The sequence below is a fragment of the Lontra canadensis genome, unplaced genomic scaffold (assembly GCF_010015895.1).
Source record: "Lontra canadensis isolate GAN:19392208 unplaced genomic scaffold, GSC_riverotter_1.0 scaffold3, whole genome shotgun sequence".
Lineage (NCBI taxonomy): Eukaryota > Metazoa > Chordata > Mammalia > Carnivora > Mustelidae > Lontra > Lontra canadensis.
The window spans coordinates 46,708,771-46,732,596 of record NW_022630997.1 but is presented as its reverse complement, the minus strand read 5'-3'; the positions used below and the strand labels follow the sequence as shown (position 1 = coordinate 46,732,596).

Genomic DNA, 23,826 nt, shown 5'->3' with positions numbered 1-23,826 from the left:
AATTAGTAGACATAAATAGGTTGAAAGTTAAAAAATGGGAAATATATGCCATATAAAAGGTAACCAAAATGGAGCTGAAGTGACTACTAATACCAGACAAAATAGACTTTATTTTTTTAAAATATTTTATTTATTTGACAGAGAGAGACACAGCGAGACAGGGAACACAGGCAGGGGGAGTGGGAGAGGGAGAAGCAGGCTCCCCACTGACCAGGGAGCCTGATGTGGGGCTAGAAGCCAGGACCCTGGGATCATGACCCAAGCTGAAGCAGACACTTGATGACTGACCCACTCAGGTGCTCTGACAAAATAGACATTAAAGACAAAATTTGTTGCTAGAAACAAAGACATTTTATAATGATAAAAGGATCAATTCATTAGGACTATATAATTACAAACATATATGCACCTAACAATAGAACCCCAAAACTTTTGAAGCAAAATCTGGCAGAATCAGAGAAATAGACAATTTAATAATAAGACTTGGAGATTCCATAGCCTACTTTCAGTAATAGAACAACTAGACAGAAGATCAGGAAAGAAACAGAAGACTTTAATAACACTGTAAGCAACTAGCCCTAACAGACATCTGTACAACATCTCCCAATAGAAGTAAACATTATGTTCTTCTCAAGTGCACATGGAACAGTCTCCAAAATAGATTATATGTTAGGCCATAAAACAAGTCCCTGTAAATATTTTTTAGGTTTATTAAGTCCCAGTAAATTTAAATACTTGGAATCATAAAAAGTATGTCCTCTAAGAACAATGGATGAAATTACATATCAACAACAAAAAGAAAAGGAAATTTGGGGAAATGTGGAAATTAAACAATATTCCCTGATAATAAAAGGAACTGAGGCTTTATGGAGAAATCGCTGATTCTACAGCCAGGACAAAGAAATACCAGATGAGCCTGGAGCATCTTCTAGTACCAGAAAATAAGGCATACTCAGAAAATATAAAGGATAAGGGATGTCAAAGGGATACAGGAGCCAACCTGAAGAAGTCTCAGTAGCCTAAGGAAGAAAAATTTGATCAAACAAACTATAAATACAAATAATAATAAGGTAGTATTGGATTATACTCAAAGTATAAAATTAATAAAATTTTAATAAATAATAAATAAAGTTAATATCCAAGAGTCTGTACTGACATAAAAATTGGAAGAAAGGAAGGAAAGGAGGAAGAAGAGCTAAATCTCCCTTATAGAATAATTCCAAATAATTTATCTAGCTACTCTCCTTTCCAGGAGATGGAGATTATATGCCTCCGCCCCCTTGAGTGTGGGCTGCACTCAGTGACTTGTTTCCAAAGAGTAGAACGTAGGAAGATTTTAAAAAGTAACAATAGAATTTGTTAACCTGGCAGAAACCTGGCAAATACTACTTCAGCCAGGTGACCAAGGCTAACATTATCACTGATAAGTCATGTTGATTTTCTTCTTGCTGCTTCCCCTGCTTGTGCTCTGTGAAATAAGTTAATAAAATCTTTTTTAAAAAAGTCCGTTTCCCAGTTACCCATACCCCCCCCAATTTCCATTAACAGCAACTGTATCTGCCTATACTAGAAAAACAGCAGTACATTACATGTGACATATTACTTATTCTATCCAGAGGTGATACTTGGTATTCATATGAGTTCACAGATTTCCCTGAAATAATTTGCTGCCCCCCAACACAGTGCTTAGGACACCATACTTACCAAAAAATTCTATTAAATTCACTGTTGAAATGAATTTATCAATAATGAGCCACATTTACTAACAATTTACTAAATTCACTGTTGAATTTATCAATAATGAGCCACATTTACTAACATGATACATATGCATGAAAGAGGATGGGACTAGAATTATTATTTCAATTACTAATCTCTACCTTACACAACAACCTAACCACCCATTTTAGAGATTTAAAAACAGGTTCAGAAAAGTTAAATGCCTCAGAATCAAGCAGCTGGTAGGGAAGTGTCAAAGCTGGGATTGGAACCAAGACATGTCTGAATCTTTGATTATGAAAATAACTCTGTTTTGCCATTGATTTTCTTTGTAAACTTGGAAGCATTAATTTATCTTTCGGTTCTTCTATTTCTTGGTCCATAAAATAATAATGTTCCTAGACTGTATTGAAAATTAGTGCCTGGGTGGCTCCGGCAATTAAGCATCTGACTCTTGATCTCAGCTCAGGTTTCCATAGAAGGGTCATGAGTTCAAGCTCCTACTTAAAAAAAAAGGGGGGGGGGCGCCTGGGTGGCTCAGTCCTTAAGCATCTGCCTTTGGCTCAGGTCATGATCCCAGGGTCCTGGGATCGAGCCCCACATTGGGCTTCCTGCTCAGCAGGAAGCCTGCCTCTCCCTCTCCCACTCCCCCTGCTTGTGTTCCCTTTCTCTCTAAGTCTCTCTCTGTCAAATAAATAAATAAAATCTTTTAAAAAAAAAAAGTTACTTAAAATGCTCTAGCCACAATATAACCATCATTGTTTGTACACTGAGAGACATAGGTATATATATAAAATGAAAATTTTCATTTACCTCTCAGAAACTTAAGATCAATGGGAAACAGTCTGATACTCTTATTACCTGTGCTGCTTCTAAGTTATTAATGTGCTTCTGACACATGAAAAGCTGTACAATAATTTGATTTAAAATCCTAAGTAGCAGGGACGCCTGAGTGGCTCAGTTGGTTAAGCGGCTGCCTTCAGCTCAGGTCATGATCCCAGCATCCTGGGATCGAGTCCCACATTGGGCTCCTTGCTCAGCAGGAAGCCTGCTTCTCCCTCTGCCTCTGCCTGCCACTCTGTCTGCCTGTGCTCACTCTCTCTAACCAAAAAAAAAAAAAAAAAAAAAAAAAAAAAGTTAAAATCCTAAGTAGCTATCTTTTGCAGCTGTTGTCCCTGTTCTTCACAACAATCCACTATAACAAAAAGAATGCTCAATACTTCTGATTATTTTTAAAAATTAGAGAAAGTATGTTAGGTGTTTCCTTCCTTTTAAGTTTCCATTTGTTTACTTATTGTATAATAATTAAAATTGGAAGAGACCTTTTGGTTTCCCTAATTCCAGAATGAACACTTTGATGACTGAAACAAAACAGTATCAAGAATGTAAGCTGTGTAATTAAGCCTAGCCTTGAGAAATTTTGAATCATGACAAGGAAGATCACTCCTGTCTAAAGACAGTAGAAAAATATGAAAAAGCATTTCACAAACTACTTAGTAAGGCAGATTTAGTGTTAAAAAGGCATCAACTAATTAAACATACTCCTAGAAACTTATTTGTGGGTTTTGCTACCTTTTTTAGCTTATTTGCATTCCATAATGGCAAAAGATTATGTTAATCCAGTTTTTTTCATTTTAGAATGCCATTGGGGTCATGCAAACAATTATCTTAATTTTTAGTGAATATGCCTTCTCTCTCCCAGAAGGGTGCATGGTCTTTCAATTTCTCTTTCTTTCTCTTTCTCTGGGCTCTGCATGGAATTTTCCTCTCCTCTTCATCCTGATGGTGTAATACATAATCACATGTTCGTTGTCTTGTTTTCCTCTTAGTGTTGTGGGTACTTTCATTTCCTTCTCCTTTTTCATCTTTTCTCTCATTATGGCCTCTAACAAGATCCTCTCCACAGACCCTCTGATCTCTATGCTAACAGGAAAGCACTGAAGCACTGAAATGACAGAAAGGAAGACAAAGAGAAAACAAAATCCTGAAAGCAGCTGGGAGCCCTCCGTTCTAACTATCTCTATGGAAACAATTCCACAGAGATCAATCTGGAAACAATTCTGTAGGGATCACTGGAGCAGTGGTGAACCAATCTCACCAAGACTTACAGAATACAATTTGCAAATGGGAATAGTTGATAGACTTTTTTTTTTTTTTTATAAAAGCAGTAAAATAAGAAGCCAAATAAAAATTAGATTTGCCCCTAGGGTGCCTGGCTGGCTCCGTTGGTAGAGCATGAGACTCTTCATCTCTGGGGTGTGGGTTCAAGCCCACATTGGGTATAGAGATTACTTAAAACAAATAAATAAAAACAAAAATCATTTTTAAAAAAAGACTAGGTTTGCCCCAAAATTAGTGTACATTTTTTTTTCAAATTCAAAGCTTTTTACTTGCTGTAATAATAAAAAAGCAAAGGAATGAATGTACTAATTTCAAGTCCTTCCTAAGCATTCACACTGGCAAACAGCAGAGTGCCTGATATTAGGGAATTGTGGCCAAAACGCAAAGAAAACATAGAATGATTCTAGGATTGTGGCCTGTAATCATACAAATTATGTGGAAAGAATGCCAAACTCAATCAGGCACTAAATACATTGTTTGAATTCAGGCAAGGGGTGAAAGGGATTACAGAATTCCATCTACTAAATCAGGTTGAAAGACTAAAAGAGTAAAATAGTGATGTAACTTGTACCCAGGGAAGAACTCCATCTAAGGTGTGGTAGCCTGGACTCTTACTAATATAGCAAAATTTTTTAACTGTGGAGAGGGGCTCAAGGTGTCAGTGATACCAGAACATCAAGTTTCAGACCTGTTCAAAAGTCTCCAGCCAATGAACCATTAACTGCAGTTCCCCTGAGTTGATAATGTTTGTTAGGGGAAGTAACTTCAATTTGCCTGAAATGATGCTTGTTCTTGAATGGATAGTTAAGTTCCTTGCAACACCAAGAAGGTCCAGAGTGCTTTAAGACATTAGGCCCTTGAGTAAAACCATTTAGATGCAAATTCTAGCTTCTTCACTAGGTGAGTGACCCTTAAAAAAAAAAAATATTTTATGTACTTATTTGAGAGAGACAGAGAGAGAGAGCAAGCAGAAGGGGAAAGGGGCAGAGGGAGAGAAAGACTCCCTACTGAGTAGGAAGCCCACTGGCTGCAGGACTCAATCCCAGGACCCTGGGATCATGACCTCAGCCAAAGGCACATGCTTAACCCACTGAGTCACCCACTAGGTGTGTGACCTTAAATAAGTTTTCGTACTTCTCAAACTCAGGCATCTCACTGTAAAATTGGGACAATAATAATGATTATCCTTTAGGATTATAAGGAATCAGTGGATTGAGCACAGCACTAGCTCAAGTAAACTCTTTTGTTTTTTTTTTTTTAAGATTTTATTTATTTATTTGACAGAGATCACAAGCAGGCAGAGAGGGAAGCAAAGGGGCGGGGGAAACAGTCTCCCCTCTGAGCAGAGAGCCAATACAGGGCTCCATCCCAGAACCCTGGGATCATGACCTGAGCAGAAGGCAGAGGCTTTAACCCACTGATCCACCCAGGCACCCCACAAGCAAACTCTTAATAAATATGGACCATAATGTTACATTATCAGGTTTTGTTTTTCTGTGTCTTGTAATGATGACCATACTGTCCCATCCCCCTTTATCTAAGAAGTATTTTGAGGGAGTGGGGTGAAGAAAAGCATAGGGCACTATGACCTAGCCAATTCTTACTGTCCCACACTTGTCTAAAGCAGATTTGAAGGTGAATTAAACCATGACATGGAACCATATGTCATGACATACAACCATGTGTATGGTGGAGGTAACTGCCTCCACCATACACATTTGAGATCTCATGGGGTAAAAAATTATTCAAGGTTCTCCACTGCTAACACCGCTTATACCCCCCTCACTTCACCCCAAGGGCTTCCCAACATCTGTAGTACAAAGTACCAGGTCTTTGGCTGGATATTAAAGGCCTGCAACATAGTTTGGTCCACATTTCCAGCCTACAAGGAACATCCCTGTGTTCAAATTCATTTCTTTCCCTCCCTTGCACTTCATAATGGTTCCTACATTAGCACTTCACCTTGCATTGTTCTCTTTACCAGGACCACCCTGCATCCTCCCCACAGAAATTTGGCTTGAATTTTTTTTTTAATTAAAAAAAAGTCATAGGTGTCCCTAAAGACCCTGGTGGTAGGCCAGCATAACCCCAAAGTATTAGGTGTCACTTGTACATGCAATTGTCAAGAATGCAAAGCCCTATTTAGAAAACAACCCGAATTCCTCAGTCATGAGTGCCTGATTTGTCACTGAGCTTATAAAGAGATGAAACTAACAAACAAAAATGAACAAATGAGTTCAGTAGGGAGAACAAACTGGTGGCTGCAGAGGGAATGGGTGAAATAGATGTAAGGGATTAGGAGGTACAAACTTGGTTATAAAGTAAATAAGTCACAGAGATGAAAAGCCCAGAATTGGGAATATAGTCAATAATAATGTTATATGGTAACAGATGGTGACTACACTTTTCTTAATGAGCACTGAGAATCGTCCAATCAATGTTGTCTGCCTAAAACTAATCTAACACTGTATGTTAATCATACTTCATTAAAATCAGGAGGAGAGATGAAAAAGGAAGGCACAAGGAGAAAGCGAGTACTTTCTCCTGGGACTATCAGAAGAAATCTGAAATCAAGAGGACTCAGGGAAGGAGACCCGCTGGTGGGGAGTGGGGTGAGGCCGGTTGCCTTAGTGTCAGGGCAGAGGAGGAGCCCCAGGCCAAGAGCCAAAAGGGGGGTCTGGTGGACACTTTATCTTCGCAGGGGTAAAACACTTATTTTTACTGCATAACGCAAACCTGACAAGAAAAGCCCTCCTTCGCATTTGGCCGCCGAACCACGTGGCATCCCTTCTCTACCCGTGAAGCTGGGGTAAGGGTGGGGCCTCTACGGAATTTGTTCTTGGTGCGGACAGAGAATCGAACTTCTCCAAACCGCTTCAACACACGCACACAATTGCTGCCACTTCACATCCTTCCAGAGTGGGCAGAAAGTTAAGCTCCGAGCATTTAACAGTCTTACAGTTATCCGCGTCTTTTTCTAACTGGACGAGCTCGACTATTTTCCACTCCTTCCCCAACAAACTGGACAATCCATTAGCACGCAAGCGCATTTCTTGCCGTAGCGCCAACGCGGGATCGGATCTCTTATCTCGCGAGAGTGGGCCGGCCAGTCTTCGTTGCTCTCGCCCCACCCCCTCCTTCTCGCTCGCTCTCTCCCATCCCCCCAAGCCAGTCTCTCTGCTGCGCAGCTCCCTTAGCTGTTGCCGCTGCTGGAGACGGTTGGAAGAACCGTTGTGGCGAGCGCTACACGAGGCGAGCGACTTCTTCCTCTTCCCGACCGACCCCGCGAGTACCGGAGTCGGCGTTACTGTCGCTCGACAGGGTATCTGAAGTAAAAGGGGGTAGGTTGGGCTGGTAGTGTCGAGAGCGGAGTCGGGAGAAGGACGAAAGAGAGACTGGGAGGGGGTGGGGTGGGGGGAAGTGTGGAGGTCGCCTCTCGGAGTCGGCCAGACTGCGCCTCCCAGGCGATCTCCCACTTCAGGGAGGGCGGCCTGCCGTGGGGTGGACTTGCTCGGGTGAAATTCAGTGAACGAAACTGAGGACCGGAGTGGGGGTCATCCAGCATTTCCCCTCCTTCCCTGCTGGTTTGGCAGCCGCCATTTTGGGTACGGTGGCGCGGCCACCTCGGCTTCCCGCCCTTCCCCTCTCTTAATACTTTTTGCCCCTCAGCTTCCGAGAACTGATTTAGAAGGCCGGGGGGAGGTCAGAGCACCCCGGAAGGGATGAGGGTGGGGAACGAAGCGAGCAGGGAAAGGCTGGGCACTTGGGTGGGGGAGGGCCTGGGCTGGCGGGCGCGCTCCGGATGGAAATGGCGCCGGATGGGCCTGGCCGCCCACCGCGGCCTCCCTTCCTCCGCAGTCTCTGCTGGGCTCCCGGGGCTGGCGGGACTGCGAGTGACTTCTGACGCAGATTCCCAAGATGAGAGAGGCTGGAGCTGGGGGAGGAAAGCCAATGGCGACGAAGGCGCTCAACTCCCAAATCCAGGACAAAGGAGGCAGACGGCCTCCTTTGTAATTCCGCCGCCCGGCGGCGAAGGTTTTAAAGCCAGGCTTGGCTGCCGGACGGAGAGGTGGGGATGAGGGGGGGAAGGGGCGTACTCTCCTTAGCTCTCTGGTCTCTAGGGCCGCTAGATAAACGAAAAGTCTCCGGGGAGGAATAAAGGACGCTTAGCCGGCCCTTATATTCCAGATTTGGAACTTCGAAAAAGAGTACGTACTCCTTTTCCAAAGGGTTGTTTTGTTTTTTTTTTTTTCCTTCTCACGTTTATCTTAACCACTTGATGGGTGATTGTTTGTAAGCAGTAAAGCGGGTGACCTATCAAATAGGAATGTGAAATGGGCCTATTTCAAATACGTCGTTTAGGACTAGTTAACTGTGTTAGAGCTTTCTGAACTTTTGGGTGGGGGTGGGTGGTTTAGCAATGGTTTTGTGTAGTTTGCCACATACTCGGTTATAATTTAGGAGTTTAACCTTTGGGAAACAGTTGTTAAAACACAATCAGCGATGGCATAAATTTGTGTAGCAGTTGAGTTACTGACTTTCCAATATTAAATCTCCAAAGGTTACATATTGTGCAAAGAGGCGGTGGAAGTAAAAGATACCAGATACAGTTAGCGTTTATTTTACTTTGGGTAGCTAAGCATGTTTTTTTATTTACTATAGGACTGTGGTAATATTCTGACCCAGAAAATAAGCCTACCTAACAAAAAGAAAGTCCAGTCATGTTGTGTGATTATTTTGGGTCCTTAGAACATAAGAGAACTGGGTCTGTAATTTTCCTTGAGTAGGTACAAAGTGACAGGCAGCCTGAGAATAAGCTTCCAATAATAGCTGAATCCCTACAGGAACTCTTATTTTTTCAGCCTTAAAAAAACAAAAAAACCTTCCTAGTATTTAAGACGGTCTGGTTTGTGGTAGCATTTGGAAAAGCCCAGTTTCCTGTAAAATAGTACATGATAAAACCGCTTTCCTAATTGGATTACCCTAGAAACCTTTTTTTCTGCCCTCTTCTGCATCATCATCTGGAATCTGGAAATCCATCTGATTGCTGATTGCCTTTATATTTTTAATAATCGTGTTCTTTTTTTGGTGTTCTTATTTTGGTAAATAAGTGGCTGAGTTGCAGTAGGTGATGGTAACTTTTAGAAGAGAACTCCTTTATAATTTTAGACTTCACCTAATTTTAGGTATTAGTGGTGTGTCTACTTTTTCTACTGAAAATTAAGGAGCAAGCACACTGAAAAGAAAATTATGTAAATTTTTCATTTTAGCTAGACATAACACCACTTTTTGCCAAATGCTGAAGTTCATTTTCATTTTTTTAGGACCATTGGGGTACCATTTATTAAGTTATTTATTGGTGCATCACACCCTAACTACATATTATGCTTCAGAAGATAGTCTGTGCCTCTGTGTTACAAAGGAATTCGATGTTTCATTTGATCTGTTAAGAGGTGCTTAGCAGCTTTGAGATAGAGTTCACATACCGTAAACTTACCCATTTAAAATCCTACATATGTGTACTTTTGTGATTGGCTTCTTCACTTAGCATAACTTTTAGGAAATTAAAGTTCTGTTCAAAACTGACTACAGTTATCCTAGTTCAACTGCTGGTGTTTTTAATTGGTGCTAACACTTGGCAGTCTTAAAACAATTGAGATAGTCATGACGTTGAAAAGAAAGTTTGAGATGGATTATCCTGAGTAATTAGTAAACTCTGGGTAGTTCCGAGACAGCTTTATTAATGTATTAGTGCAGATGGTCTTTTTGTATGCCTTCAGAGTTTGTCTTGGTTATGTTGAAGTAGAATTCTAGAATCAAATTTTGAGTTTTGAAGAAGTCTAGTGTGGCTTTAAATTTTGTGCTCTTAAATGTATGTGGGGTGGAGAGTCATCCTATAAATAGTTTGTCTTCTGAATCTGGTTAATTTCTCATCAACTTAAAATTGTGTTAACAGTATAGTGTGATTTTTTTTTTTTAATATAGACTTAATACTTGGTTTATAAGTGTCTTTGGTATGGACTGATCCAAAAATCAAAACTAGTTTGCTTGCTTAGTGTTTCTTGGAAAGGGCTAAATTTTGTTTTAGTAAAGTTAATTTCCATCCTTTTTTGTGTTTTTTTCCCCCAGTGTCTTTGTATTTTAGAAAGAAATGGGCTAAATGATAAAAAGTATCACATTAAGGTCTTTTCACAACAGATGAGATTGGTTTTGCTAAATACTTAACGTTTTCCTGAATGTTTTCCATGAGGAAGTAACATGTGATGTTATCTCCTCTCCACTTACTGTTCTATTCTTGAATTATCCTTAATAGGAAAGTTTTTGTTTTGTTTTAAAGATTTTTTTGTTTGGCTTTTTTTTTTTTTTTAAGTTTGGGGTATGTTTTGTTTTGTTTTGTTTTGTTTTGTTTTTAAGAAAATGGTAGAGATCTTCAATGTATCTCAACTTCTTTCCCAAACTGATTGAGGGTCTACTTGTTTCGAAACTACTCCAGAACAGTATTTTTTTATCTAGCTAACACGTGTTACAGTAAACATTGCCCCCTGCCCCACCCAAGTCCTAAGGAATCTTGAATCCTTAAGCCTGTGTTGACTTTGGAAACCACTTGTACCTATCCTTACTTGCTTTCAAGACTCAGGATGGTTTTCCATCCTTTTAAGGTTCATTTATTTATTTGTTTTGTGGTCTGTTGCAGTAATTTTACAGGAGGGGCCCTTAAAATCCAGTAGCAATGGCTATTACTGACTGATTACCATGTTGCAGGCTGAGCATTTTAGGTCTTAAAAACAGTCTGGAGAGGTACGGGCACCACTGCTGTATTTTAGAGCTGAACATAGAGGTTAAGTTTGCTTTAATCAGCCAGTGAGTGGCAGAATAGGGATTCAAAATCAGGTTCTCTTTCTCCCTTTCTCAAAAAAATTAGTATGTTGTTTAGGTGCCTGAAAATCAGTTGTAACGTCTGGTAACAAAAATCATAGTTGTCCCACTTTGGATTTCTATGTCTAGAGTGACTCTCAGGACTTCTAAAAAGCAAAACAAGTATGAAAGTTGATTTAAATGCAGAGGTATTTGATTAATAAACACATTTAGAAAATTTCAACCTTAGGTTATTTTGAATGCACGTATTCTAGGAAAAAAAATTTTTACTCTTTGCAGATGCTCCCTCTAACAGTTGGACCGATAAAATTAGATGGTGTGAAATCAAATATTAGTGAACACTGTTATGAAATTATCTTGAAGCATAAAGGAATCAAGTGAACAAATTGTTTTGTTTACAGGGGAGGAGGTGGTGAGGGAAAGGTTTGAAATACTCAGGTGAGTAGGATTCCTACAGCTGCTTAGTGAAATTTGTAAGGTCTGGTAAGTTTTTGCAGCTGAAGGACTTCTGCATTAGCCTTTTTGAAGTGTTCTGGAATTCTAAAAGAAAGGATTGTTGTCTTTTGGGAAGGGAACTGGGTGTGGATGGGTTCTTTCTGGAGGGCTAGGAGGGCTTTGCACTGTACCCTAAAATACTTCTTGAATGTGAATGTATTACGTATTTTAAAATTTGTGTTTAAATGTAAAGCAGTGAGTGAACTGGTTTTGAATGTACTATCTCCAATAACTTCCCAATAGGTGGCTTCAAAAAACACCCATACTGTTGGAAAGCATTCACTTTTGGGTGGAATTTTACCTCAATTTTAAAACTCACCTAATTAACTCATTTTAAAACTGGCTTTTGAGGAGTGTTGAGATTTAGTTAAAACAGAGTTGAGAATTTTTCCTCCTTCAAAAACAATTTGATGTGTTCAGAACTAAAAGTGCATCTAAAAAGACTTTTTATAATGCCATTTTTCTATCCTCAAAAAAGTACTCTTTGAACTTCTGACTTAGGCTCTTTCTGTGAATGGACATTGGTGCAATGTGCAGCTTTGGAGTGATTAAGTTTTTTTAGAATTTACATAATTCAAATGAATAATAAGTAAAACCTGGAGAAATGCGAATGAAAATTAGATGAGGGAAAAGCTACAGTTGATATAGATGACAGAGTTCGGAAATAGGGAGAATCTGAAGATTGATATTGTAATTGTGTAAATTTTCTTAAGATTGGGCATTACATAAAATTTGGTCCTTTGAAGTTGGGTACTTTTTGGAGAGAAGGGTCAGGTATCACTTACTTTTCCCAGTCTTTTTGCCTACCCCGGAGTGGGAAGGGGTCATGCCACTGAACCGTGGCATTGTCAACAAGCCATATGTTATATTTCCTGTTGTGCACCACTGAGTGGTGTTTCTTCAGTACCTGTAGCAAGAGTATATTTTGATTGACTGCTTTATGTGCTTGTTTATTTTTTATAGCATTTAAATCAAACGTTATTGAGATGGATTGGGTTATGAAACATAATGGTCCAAATGACGCTAGTGATGGGACAGTACGACTTCGTGGACTGCCATTTGGTTGCAGCAAAGAGGAAATAGTTCAGTTCTTTCAAGGTACCTCTAGTATTAGTCAAAGTTTAGTAGTATTTTAATTTTGTATTTTTATTGTAATACTCAGTTTTTAATTTGTAAAACCCATTTGTTTTGGGGACTTTTTGAGTATGATATCTTGGTTAATATATTGAGTTATGAAATATGCTCCAGTTAATACTGAATACAGAATGTGTAGAATATGTAAAACCTAACTAATGTGCAGTAAACTTAATTGAGAGTAATTATGTATGATGAAATGAACCATGAATTAGCATATGGAGCATAGTTAAATTTAATTTAGCTTTTTTAATGTAATATAGGTGAGCTTTTAGTGTGTAATTTAAAAAGACTGGTTGCAAAAAAAAATGTAATCCAATAATATTTGAAAAAAAAAATCTTCCGCTTGTATTATGGGGTGATGGGAAACTTAAGCTTTTTTGTTTTGTTTTTGTTTTGTTTTGTTTAGACTTGTTTTAAATATTTGATTCAGATGGGAATGTTTCAGCCTTTAACACTGTTCCCCTTGATGGGGTTATTTGTCCTTGGGTTAAAGGGTTGGAAATCGTGCCAAATGGGATAACATTGACGATGGACTACCAGGGGAGAAGCACAGGGGAGGCCTTCGTGCAGTTTGCTTCAAAGGAGATAGCAGAAAATGCTCTGGGGAAACACAAGGAAAGAATAGGGCACAGGTGGGGATGGAGAGTTTGGGATGGTGTTAAATTTTTATTTTTGGGGGTTGTGGGTCACTATTGCTTAATGGGGGGGTTACAATAACATTTTTCTGGGGTAGTTTAAAAGAATTGATAATTATCTAAATTTAACTTGAAAACTACAGATTTGGGTGGGGAATTAATGCTAATAGTTTGCTTAAATTAAAATTAGATTGTTTCCATTTCTCTGTAGGATGTTGATAAATGCTTTTGTATAATCAGCTGTTTTCTCTAAACACCTATCATGTACTAAAGGAAACAAGCTAAAAATATATTTATATTACATGAATTGTTTTCAAGTGACTAATTTGTCTATGTAAAACTTAAATATTAATTATTTAAGTTTGTAGGTATAAAAATGTTAATTTATGGTGTATTTAGGCAATTTAAATTGGGTTATGTATCTAGATGTAGAAAAACTTACTGAATTTTTGCCCAATATCTTACTTACTCTAATACATTTATGCTGAAACCTGTACCTTAAACCATTTTTAAATAGGTATATTGAGATCTTCAGAAGTAGCAGGAGTGAAATCAAAGGATTTTATGATCCACCAAGAAGATTGCTGGGCCAGCGACCGGGACCATATGATAGACCGATAGGAGGAAGAGGGGGTTATTATGGAGCTGGGCGTGGAAGTATGTATGACAGAATGCGACGAGGAGGTGATGGATATGATGGTGGTATGTGTATCTAATGAACAAAGGTTCTGTTGTCATTTTCTTAATGTTCCTGACACTTTGTCAAGAAATACAGAAATGGCAGTAATTTCAGTACCTACTAGGTTTTAAAACCTGTTCATGAAAATAGCCAGCTATGGGACTTGATTGATGCACATATTGGCACCTATATAAGTTATACAGAAAGTAAAATTTAAGATATTGGCATATTTTGACGCTTTTTTTTATTTGACATCAGGATGAAAGTTAATTTTGATGTCTTAAATATATTCTAGGATTCTTTTTATTTCCACTGATTGTTACTAACTGCTGCTTTTTTTACATGCACCGAGTTGGGAGTTGTAAACTTGTAATAATAATATAACCAGACTACTTACCACAAAATGATCTTATAAAATGGTTTATAAAATTTATCTCTTAAAAGTGTATTCATGTATTTTCTCATTAAATTACACAGGTTATGGAGGTTTTGATGACTATGGTGGCTATAATAACTATGGCTACGGAAATGATGGCTTTGATGACAGAATGAGAGATGGAAGAGGTAAACAAATATTAAAGACATACTCGTTTTTAGGTGAATGTTAAATATTTGTTTTACAAAACAGTGGTGATAATTGGTGATTTCTATGAAATTGACGGATTGAGCATTTCAGTGCATACCTGTGTGGGGCTTTATATAGAGGTATACTTAAAGGTAAATTCTTGATTTTGATGTTCATATCAACTTCTAAGATTAATTGGTCAAAGAAAAAAGGTATAAATAAGAAAAGGTATGTATCAGGAGTAAGTTTGAAATGAGTAAGTTGAAATGCTTTACTACATGTATCAATGGATTATAATTGGAAATTTTATTCTCTTAGGTATGGGAGGACATGGCTATGGTGGAGCTGGTGATGCAAGTTCAGGTTTTCATGGTGGTCATTTTGTACATATGAGAGGATTACCTTTTCGTGCAACTGAAAATGACATTGCTAATGTGAGTGATTTTTGTAATTTTATCAGTAATTTTTTAATTTTTATCCTGGTATCTAATCTTGAAGTGTTCTTAATGTTCTCTTCTTTTTCTTTGTAGTTTTTTTTTCTTTATAGTTTTACGTCAGATGCCTTTAATAGGAAAAAATATACATACTCTTACCTGTACTGGTTAATTTTTTTTTCGTCCATTGTATGCTGACTTAACTAGGATTCAAGGAAGTAGATTCATAAAATCCAGTTAAGAATTTAGGGAAAAGATTTACCAGCTTAGAGTGTTGCCCTTGTATCAAGTTTTGAAAGTGGAAAACGTACAAAGTGAAAAAGGTTTAGTTGTTTGGTTCAGCTTTGTAGCTACAGAATGATTACAATTACGAGCTGTGAAAATAATGGGAATAGATGCTACTGCTTACTTAAAACTGGTTGGTTTCAAGTTGGTTAGAGTATCTGCAAACTTCAGCCCATGTGCGTACATCTGGTCACACCCATTCATTTACCTATTGAGTAGTTGCAGTAGAGATCTAGGGACCTGCAAAGCCAGGACTATTTACCTGGCTCTAAAAGAAATGTACCTGTAGATCTTACAGGGAACTCATTGGTCCTAAGTTCCAGGTACCTGTTAGGATTGCTTTAACCTGATAACTTGTGATTTACAACTAAGTGATACATTTTGGGGGTATTTGTGTCAATTTGTCAAATTCCACTGGTCTGAATCATAACACCTAAATTCTCTGCACATGTTTCTAAGTCTCTGGTTACCTATTTATCCTTCAAACGATAATTCTGAAATACTTCCTTGGGAGGAGTAGGAACGGAGGACTTAATTCTTCTCCCTCTCAGTGGTAGGGTATGAGATGTTTTCATTTGTTTAGAGTAAACTGTGCTCTGGGTTAGATCTCCTCCCCCATTATCACTTAGCTTCCCCGCCCCTTTCATTTAGCTTATTTTATTTATTTTATTTATTTATTTATTTATTTTTAAGATTATAAGGATGCCTGGGTGGCTTAGTCAATTGGGCAGCTGCCTTTGGCTCAGGTCGTGGTCCCAGCGTCCTAGGATCTAGTCCCACGTCCGGCTTCTTGCTTGACTGGAAGCCTGCTTCTCCCTCTGCCTGTCACTCTGCCTGCCTGTGCTCGCTATCTTAAAAGAAAAGATTATATTTATTTATGTTTCATTTAGCAAGCAGAGGGAGAAACAGGCTACCTCATGAGCAGGGAGCCTGATGCAGGGCTCCGTCCAAGGACCCTGAGCTGAAGGCAGACGCTCAATCGAGTGAGCCACCCAGGCACCCCCCGACTGAGCTTATTTTAAAGAAATAATTTTTTTGCATTTTCCTCTATGTTTATGGTCCTAGAATGTTCGTAGCTGACTTGTTAGCTTTGCAATACAGGGCAGTAAAAAGGTTTGTTTTAATGGATGAGGGAAAACTAAGGTATGTGGCGATTTAATAAGTGTTTTCTCTTATTTAGTTCTTCTCACCACTGAATCCAATACGAGTGCATATTGATATTGGAGCTGATGGCAGAGCAACAGGAGAGGCAGATGTAGAATTTGTGACACATGAAGATGCTGTAGCTGCCATGTCTAAAGATAAGAATAACATGCGTAAGTATTCTTGGCTTGCTATCTAGTTTCTTAGGTGTGAACTTGTTTATAAAATAACATTTGTAGGGCGCCTGGGTGGCTCAGTGGGTTAAGCCGCTGCCTTCGGCTCAGGTCATGATCTCAGGGTCCTGGGATCGAGTCCCGCATCGGGCTCTCTGCTCAGCAGGGAGCCTGCTTCTCTCTCTCTCTCTGCCTGCCTCTGTGTCTACTTGTGATCTCTGTCAAATAAATAAATAAAATCTTTAAAAAAAAAATTTGTAATTTCTCAAATGTGATATGCTACAAGGTTTGTAGGTAAGTAACTCTTGGTAGTTATTGGGACCTGAAACCATGGCCTCTAAGAAGTTAAGACCATTTGGGGCGGGGGGGACGGGGGGTGGGGTGGGGTGTTTGAAGAGTTAATTCAGTCTCAGTACTTGACAGGTTATCCAAGCTTAAGTTATTAAAGAGGGAAAATAGGTATATTACTAGCATGTGCTTGAGTTCCCATGCCATTTGCAAATCAGAGGACTTTTGAACCCATCCATCAAATTAGTTGGCTGTTATTTCTGTATGCCATCAAACTGGTTTTAAACCATTAAATTTTACCCGGACCAGTGATTCGTAAATCTGGCTACACACAAATCACTTTGTAGTAATCTTTCATGGACATTATTTTCATGACATGATTTGAATTCATCTTTTTGGACATGCAATGTATTTTAAGCAGCACAGTAACTGGTTCCGAAATAAGGAATCTATTTTTTTCTATATAAAAATATAGATATATAGAAAATATATCTAATATGTATATTATATATATTAGATTTATATATTTTATATAAATATATAAAAATATATTCTGTATATTTTATCTATATAAAAATATCTATTTTTATATAGATAAGGAAATGGAGGCCCCAACCACATTTTATGTTTTTAGCATTGTACAATTTGAACGAAACATGGTAGGTTAGGTTTTAGCCTCTGGCGTTCATATTATTACTGCACTAGGAAGTATGTAAATATATGCCCAGGTTAATATTAGCTAATTCTCATTTTATTGATAAATTTTGATCCATCATTCCTTCCTTGTTACTCTCTTTGTCTTAAAGAACATCGGTACATTGAACTCTTCTTGAATTCTACTCCTGGAGGCGGTTCTGGAATGGGAGGTTCTGGAATGGGAGGCTACGGCAGAGATGGAATGGGTAGGTAAAGTTTTTTAAATGAGCAGAGTTACACATGTAGCAGTCAATCTCACTTTTTTTTTCTTTTTAAAGATAATCAGGGAGGTTATGGATCTGTTGGAAGAATGGGAATGGGTAACAATTACAGTGGAGGATATGGTACTCCTGATGGCTTGGGTGGTTATGGTAAGTGTCATTGGTTACTGTGGTTTGATATGTTAGTCCCCATGTGTGCAGACACTTTTAAGTTCATGTATTATCATCAATGAAGTATGTACTGACAGTTCCTAACAAGTTTTTTTTGTTTTGTTTTTGTTTTTTAAGGCCGTGGTGGTGGAGGCAGTGGCGGTTACTATGGGCAAGGGGGCATGAGTGGAGGTGGATGGCGTGGCATGTATTAAAGCATAACCACCAACATAAAAGTCCTGACAGTAGCGTCTGGTCTACTAGACTTTCTTACAGATTTAATTTCTTTTGTATTTTAAGAACTTTATAATGACTGAAGGAATGTGTTTTCAAAATATTATTTGGTAAAGCAACAGATTGTGATGGAAAAATCTGTTTTCTGTAGGTTTTATTTGTTGCATACTTTGACTTAAAAATAAATTTTTATATTCAAACCACTGATGTTGATACTTTTTATATACTACTCTTAAGGATGTGCTGCTTTCCTAAGATTTGGGTTGATGTATTTTACTATTAGCTCTACAAGTAGTAGTATAGTGTAATTGTAGAGGACAATGGTTCACCTTTGCATAAACTACAAGTCTTATTAATAAGCAGACGTCTGGAATAGAGTTTGGAAAATAGTGTAACTTTTTTTTCTCCTGGACAATACTGTAAATATAAAAACCTAAAGATGAGTGTAGGTGGCTTCAGGAGTGTAAATTCAGCTAATTTCTATTTTAGTCATTCTTTTCAAATGTCATTTATCAGGCATAGCTATGAAATGTTGAAGATCTTGAGGTATTTGGATTTCTGAATATTCATAATTGTGTTAACCTGGGGATGAGAATGTTGGAAGTTTAAATTCTAGCCCTAGATTTTAGAGTAAATTCACTCAGCACTTGACTGAAGTACCAAAAAATGTTTCCAAAAAATTGATAGTTGTAAGTTATCTCAAAATGTCTTAGACTAGGTTAAGATTCTCAGTGACATGAGAATCCAGTATAAGTACAAAAGTATTTACTGTGGAGTATAATTCTCACAGCTGTATTTTCAGTTTTTCTGCCCAATATAGCATATGGTTTCTCAATAACTGTATAAATGATTAAACAAATGTAAGAGACAAGTCCATGTGATAGTTTTAATTAAAATGAGAGTCCTGGAAGTTGGATTTTGCATTTGATCTCTGGAGTTTTAGAGCCATTGTATTAAAAAATACTATGAGTAGCAAAGAAAAGGTGCTTTTTACTTTTAATCCCTTTGATCAGTACGGCTTTTCCCCCCCAAATTGGCTAATGGATCAAAATGAAACCTGTCAATGTGAATTCGGTTATTGACCTTGTTACTTGTTTTTGCTAGAAATGTTATTAATGTAATAAATATCAACGTGGGAGATAATAGTGTGGCCTCTGTCCTAGAATGATTTGTGTCGGTTACTGATTGTATATTCTAAGGGAACATTAGACAAAGTGACACCTAAGGAGTGATTTCTACTGTTGCAGAAAGAAGAGGTTCCACTTAAGCTAACACAGCTATCTGCTAAAGCAGAGATACATCTTAATGTTTGTACCCCTCCTAAGTTACCCACTTACATATTAGACTAATACCACTTACCTTTTTTTTTTTTTTTAAAGATTGTATGTGATTTCCCAGGACCTGCTCTATTAAAATCTTTAAGTAGTAAAGGTATAAAAAGTTATAAGTGCAAGTTGCCCTTTGAAGGGCTAATTTTTCATATGTTTTATTTGGTTTATAAAATTCACATTTTAAAACACTGCAGAGTAGAAGAATTACAGTCACAATTCCTTGGCACTATGATAGCATTACTGTGGGTAGTACTGGCTAGATGAAGGAATGGTATGTGAAATTCATGAAGATAAATACTTTCAATGAGGGCAAATCTTGAAGATTAGAAAGTGTAGGTTCACAATACAAATTGAGTTTTTATAACAAAATCCAACATTTAGTATACATGGCTCTTAAATAAGAACCCAAACTAAATGAAGCAAATTGTATTGCTATCATAAAAGCTTGACTACAAAAAGCCCAAAATCAGTGGTGATAAACAGGAGTTTTGAATAACAAAGAATTTAACGGGGGACTGAAAATCATGGTTTATTTGTTGAATGAAACCCAGCTTTGGAATTTAAGCAAAATCACATTTTAAAATTTGTATTAATAAGCACAGTAATAAAAAACACAGTATTTGAAACTTCATAGTTGCTTATTCTCATTTTTAACAATCATAAAAATGTTAATCATCCCATCAGTACAAAACAGTTCAAGAATATAATTCTCTTGACAGTATTTCTGTCGGCTTTCAAGAAAGACCACCTAAAAATCTGTACAGCAGTTCGAACTGAAGACCTCAAAAGCTTAACGGGATTTGGAGAAAATAAGTCCTCAAGTAAAATACTGATTTCATACTTTGGCAATTTAGAAAATTAATTTTAAGCCCTAGTGAAAGTATATATACTCTGAGGAAAGGATCCTACAGAATAAGTAACCCCATCTTAGGTGGGTGGGGGGCATGATTAATTTACTAAATGTAATGCTCCTAGGAGTAATCAAAAATGTAATGCTCCTAGGAGTAATCAAAAATTCCTATCTGACCTGTTTGAAAGATTCACAGAGTTAAAGTGCATGGCTGAAGTTAACACCAAAGCGGGGAAAACGGATCTCCCAAGTGGTGATGCTATTCAAAGGATTAATGAGACGGTAACCTTTTACATATTCTTGTGTGCTACAAGAATGGTAAAATGGGATTAGTGTTTGACTCTTTCATGCTGGAAACAGACCATGTATTTCATGGCAGGGCTGAGACCACATCTTCATCTGCTCAGGATCCTGGCTTGGAGGTGCTCAGTATAGGGTGGATATTTCACGCTATACAGAACTGCAGTAGTGGATCACTACACTGTAATGCTTCCTAAAAGCTACTGGAATGTAAATAGAATAAAATTTTTAATTACTCAAATTCCATCAAAGGCAAACTATTTTAGATTTCTCCTTTGATGCTTAGAGGAGAATCAATCAGCCTGTAACCCCTTACTATTAATAAACATTTTCTTCCCGGGATGGATTTTTTTCTTCTTAAGAGGTGTTGAGCCCTCCCTAAAGTTCGGTGAGTCAGGTATAACATGGAAAGATGTGTAAGTAATAATTTAAAAGACTAGTTCAACTTCCTTTCAAAATAAGGAAAAAGTTCAGGTAAAAAATACCTCTTTAACCTATATCTGAAAATACCAATAAATACATTGATTAGAGGAAGACCAAAAGGAAATTTTTACAGGATAAAATATTGGCCTCTTCTAATGCAAAATGGGCAAAGGAAGTGGGGCAGAAAGGACAAGTTATTAAGGATGAAACCTTAGCAAGCTAATGAAAGACTGTTGAACTGGAATATTAATACTTGCAAATAGTTCAATGTATGTCTGATCTTTCTGAGAACTGTGATAACTTTAAAGTGCATTAAGAAAATTACAGGCACCATCAGATACCGACTTGACAAGTTGCAGAGTAAAAGAATCTGAACCCCTATTTTTAAGAAGGCCTTTACAAAATAAGGCAAATGTGTGTTAGCTCTGCTATCTGGCCTTTTTTTAGTGGTGTTATAAGTTATATGACTGTTACATCAATTAGGAATTAACAAAAGTTAATTTAAAGCATGCCCTGTTGAATGTTCTTTTTGAATAACAATGAGCTATTCTACAGCTTCTAATTCCCATGTGCTGAATACGTGGAAGATAAAACTGGTACCAGTACGGTCTGAAAGCTGCTTAAGAAGGGCTGGCTAAATACATCATGTACATGGTTCATACATTAACCATTCATTGTAGGTACTTTCATACAAAAGGACTTAGTCTGGAGTCTTACGGCAAATTAGATGAGCATCTCTGGATCAGCAGCGCGTGACAGGAATCACAAACCCGTACTGGCTTTGGTGAAGAAGGCAAAGGCAGTTCGTTGTCAGAGCAAGCATTACAGAAAATTTCCCCACAATTTCTACAGTGGTGCTATTAAATGGAAAAATTTAAAAAAAAAAGTTAAATTAGAAGTCCTGTTTGCATCAAGTCCTTCAGACTCACTTCCTATCTCCCTTACCTTTCTCTTAGAAAGTGAGAATTCCGTTTCACAAAGTTTACAATGTGTTGCTTCCTTGTCTTTCAACCAAACCAGTCCCTAGAAGGAAGAAGCATGAAAATTAATGCTAAAGTTGTTAACATTAAAAATTACACATGTGGGACGCCTGGGTGGCTCAGTTGGTTGGACGACTGCCTTCGGCTCAGGTCATGATCCCGGGGTCCTGGGATCGAGTCCCACATTGGGCTCCCAGCTCCACGGGGAGTCTGCTTCTCCCTCTGACCTTCTCCTCGCTCATGCTCTCTCTCACTGTCTCTCTCTCAAATAAATAAATAAAATCTTAAAAAAAAATTATACATGTGAACATTTTCAACCAAAAACCATCTAAGAATATAGAGATGACTTGGAAATGAGTCCTTTTCTTTGAGAAATACTGAAATAGTTGGGAGAATTAAGTACGTGTGGGGTTTGCTTCAAAATAATCGGGTGAGGGAGAAGGATAGTTGAATATAAATACAAGAAAGGCCATATACTGTGAAATATTGAAACTGGCTAATGGGCTAGTTTTTCTCTGTACAACTGTTTGGACATTTCCATTATCAAATGTTTAAAAATTTAATTAATTGGGGGGGGGCGCCTGGATGGCTCAGTGGGTTAAAGCCTCTGCCTTTGGCTCAGGTCGTGATCCCAGGGTCCTGAGATGAGCCCCACATCTGGCTTTCTGCTCAGCGGGGAGCCTGCTTCCCTTCCTCTCAATTCCTGCCTCTCTGCCTACCTGTGATCTCTGTCAAATAAAATCTTAAAATTTATTAATGGGAATATTCTTTAAGGAAAAAGAGCCCTAGAGATTATCTAGTCCAACAGTAAGGATACATTTTCACTATGAAATGCATAGGAGTTTGGCAATATGTATTCCATATACCACAGTAAGTCCTTAAAATCTGAAGAGAATTTGGAAATCACGTTAGAATTCATTAGAGGAGACTTCACCTTAAGTTTTACATGGCTATTAATTTCCCTTAAATTCTATAACAAATGTAATGGCTACTGTGTAGATGAATAGAAAATATATGTATTATAAGTCATTAACAGGTGAGCGAGAACATGACACCTGAAATTTCTAAATTGACCCATACTTAACCCATCTAAGATCCTGGCTAGGAACATTTTTTCCCTACAAAAGCAATTCTGTATAGAAGACCCAGGTAAAGGAAGTCTTCAGTGCTTCTGTTTAAAAGCCATCACATGTTCCATTTTAAAACAGACTAAGCCATGTTGCTGCTGCCAAAGAACCAAGTACAGCTGACCCTTGAACAAATGGGGATAAGGGGTGGCAGCTTCCACATCAACAAAAATCTGCATGTAACTCTTGACTCCCCCCAAAACTTTTCATTTAATAACTTGCTGACCAGAAGCCTTACCATTAACCGTTAACATACTATATATGTATTATATGTATATTATATATACAGTATGTATATTATGTATGTATATTACATACTGTATATGTATTACATGTATACATATACTATTGTAGTCTTAAAATCAAGCTGGGGGGGCGGGGGGCAGGGCCTGGTTAGCTCATACCAGACACACTAGTAAATAATAAAATGAATTGTAGAATTTTTTTAAAACTAAGATGGGACCTTAACGGTAATCCAACGCAACTTGTTGAATGCTATTAAAAAGGAAGGTAATTTCCCAAATGTCCAAAAGCCACCCAGTGGAAGCAGCTTTGCTCCCTGCCAAGCTATACCTTAAAGGATGGAGAGCCTGCTATGAAGCAAATTTCCAAGCAAAAGTAATCTTTCTGACATCAGGGCTTGGTCTTGAGAATTATTTTTTTTATAAGATTTTATTTGACAGAGTTCGCAAGTAGGCAGAGAGACAGGCAGAGGAAGGAGAGGTAAAGCAAGCTCCCTGCTGAGCAAAGAACCCAATGTGGAGCTCAATCCCAGGACCCTGAGATCATGACCTGAGCTGAAGGCAGAGGTTTTAACCCATTGAGCCACCCAGGTGCCCCTTCCAGAATGTTTACTTTTTTTTTTTTTCTTTCTTTTAGAATTATTTATTTGGAAGAGTGTGTGTGAATGGGGAGAGGAACAGTGGTAGAAGGAAAGAAGCAGGCTCCACTGAGCTCACAGCCC

At 38.0% G+C, this 23,826-nt stretch overlaps 2 protein-coding genes across 11 annotated transcripts in view; one reads left to right on the top strand and one right to left on the bottom strand.

The window, feature by feature from the left end:
- Window positions 1–6,685: 6,685 nt before the first annotated feature.
- HNRNPH3 (heterogeneous nuclear ribonucleoprotein H3) lies at window positions 6,686–18,994 on the top strand. Of its 8 annotated transcripts, none has more exons than XM_032841835.1 (10): window positions 6,686–6,771; window positions 12,175–12,309; window positions 12,842–12,980; window positions 13,501–13,685; window positions 14,140–14,226; window positions 14,546–14,661; window positions 16,127–16,262; window positions 17,357–17,452; window positions 17,525–17,617; window positions 17,756–18,994. In XM_032841835.1, exons 2-10 carry the CDS (start codon window positions 12,198–12,200, stop codon window positions 17,830–17,832), a joined length of 1,041 nt encoding a protein of 346 aa, XP_032697726.1. In that variant the 5' UTR covers window positions 6,686–6,771; window positions 12,175–12,197; the 3' UTR covers window positions 17,833–18,994. The 8 variants fall into 8 exon arrangements, with proteins under 8 accessions (XP_032697726.1, XP_032697740.1, XP_032697721.1 ...); XM_032841849.1 differs by lacking the exon at window positions 6,686–6,771 and adding an exon at window positions 6,985–7,181 and having other exon boundaries at window positions 13,501–13,640; XM_032841830.1 differs by lacking the exon at window positions 6,686–6,771 and adding an exon at window positions 6,986–7,162.
- Window positions 18,995–20,209: 1,215 nt separating this feature from the next.
- RUFY2 (RUN and FYVE domain containing 2) overlaps window positions 20,210–23,826 on the bottom strand; it is a 55,195-nt gene continuing 51,578 nt past the window's right edge. The window contains exons 16-17 of one of the 3 annotated variants that reach the window (XM_032841765.1): window positions 21,701–21,778; window positions 20,210–21,612 (exon numbers count right to left, since the gene is read on the bottom strand). In XM_032841765.1, the coding sequence (XP_032697656.1) occupies window positions 21,469–21,612; window positions 21,701–21,778 (222 nt within the window). In that variant the 3' untranslated portion in view covers window positions 20,210–21,468. Of the gene's footprint in view, window positions 21,613–21,700; window positions 21,779–23,826 lie in introns of those variants that run through there. The other 2 variants (XM_032841756.1, XM_032841783.1) reach the window with 2 other exon arrangements.

What these genes read in the sequence shown, in the direction of transcription:
- HNRNPH3 (XM_032841835.1), top strand. Translation starts at nt 12,198, where the DNA reads ATGGATTGGGTTATGAAACATAATGGTCCAAATGACGCTAGTGATGGG. An exon ending in CTGAAAATGACATTGCTAAT is followed by an intron (nt 14,662 to 16,126) that starts GTGAGTGATTTT and finishes TCTCTTATTTAG; the next exon opens with TTCTTCTCACCACTGAATCC. An exon ending in TAAAGATAAGAATAACATGC is followed by an intron (nt 16,263 to 17,356) that starts GTAAGTATTCTT and finishes TTTGTCTTAAAG; the next exon opens with AACATCGGTACATTGAACTC.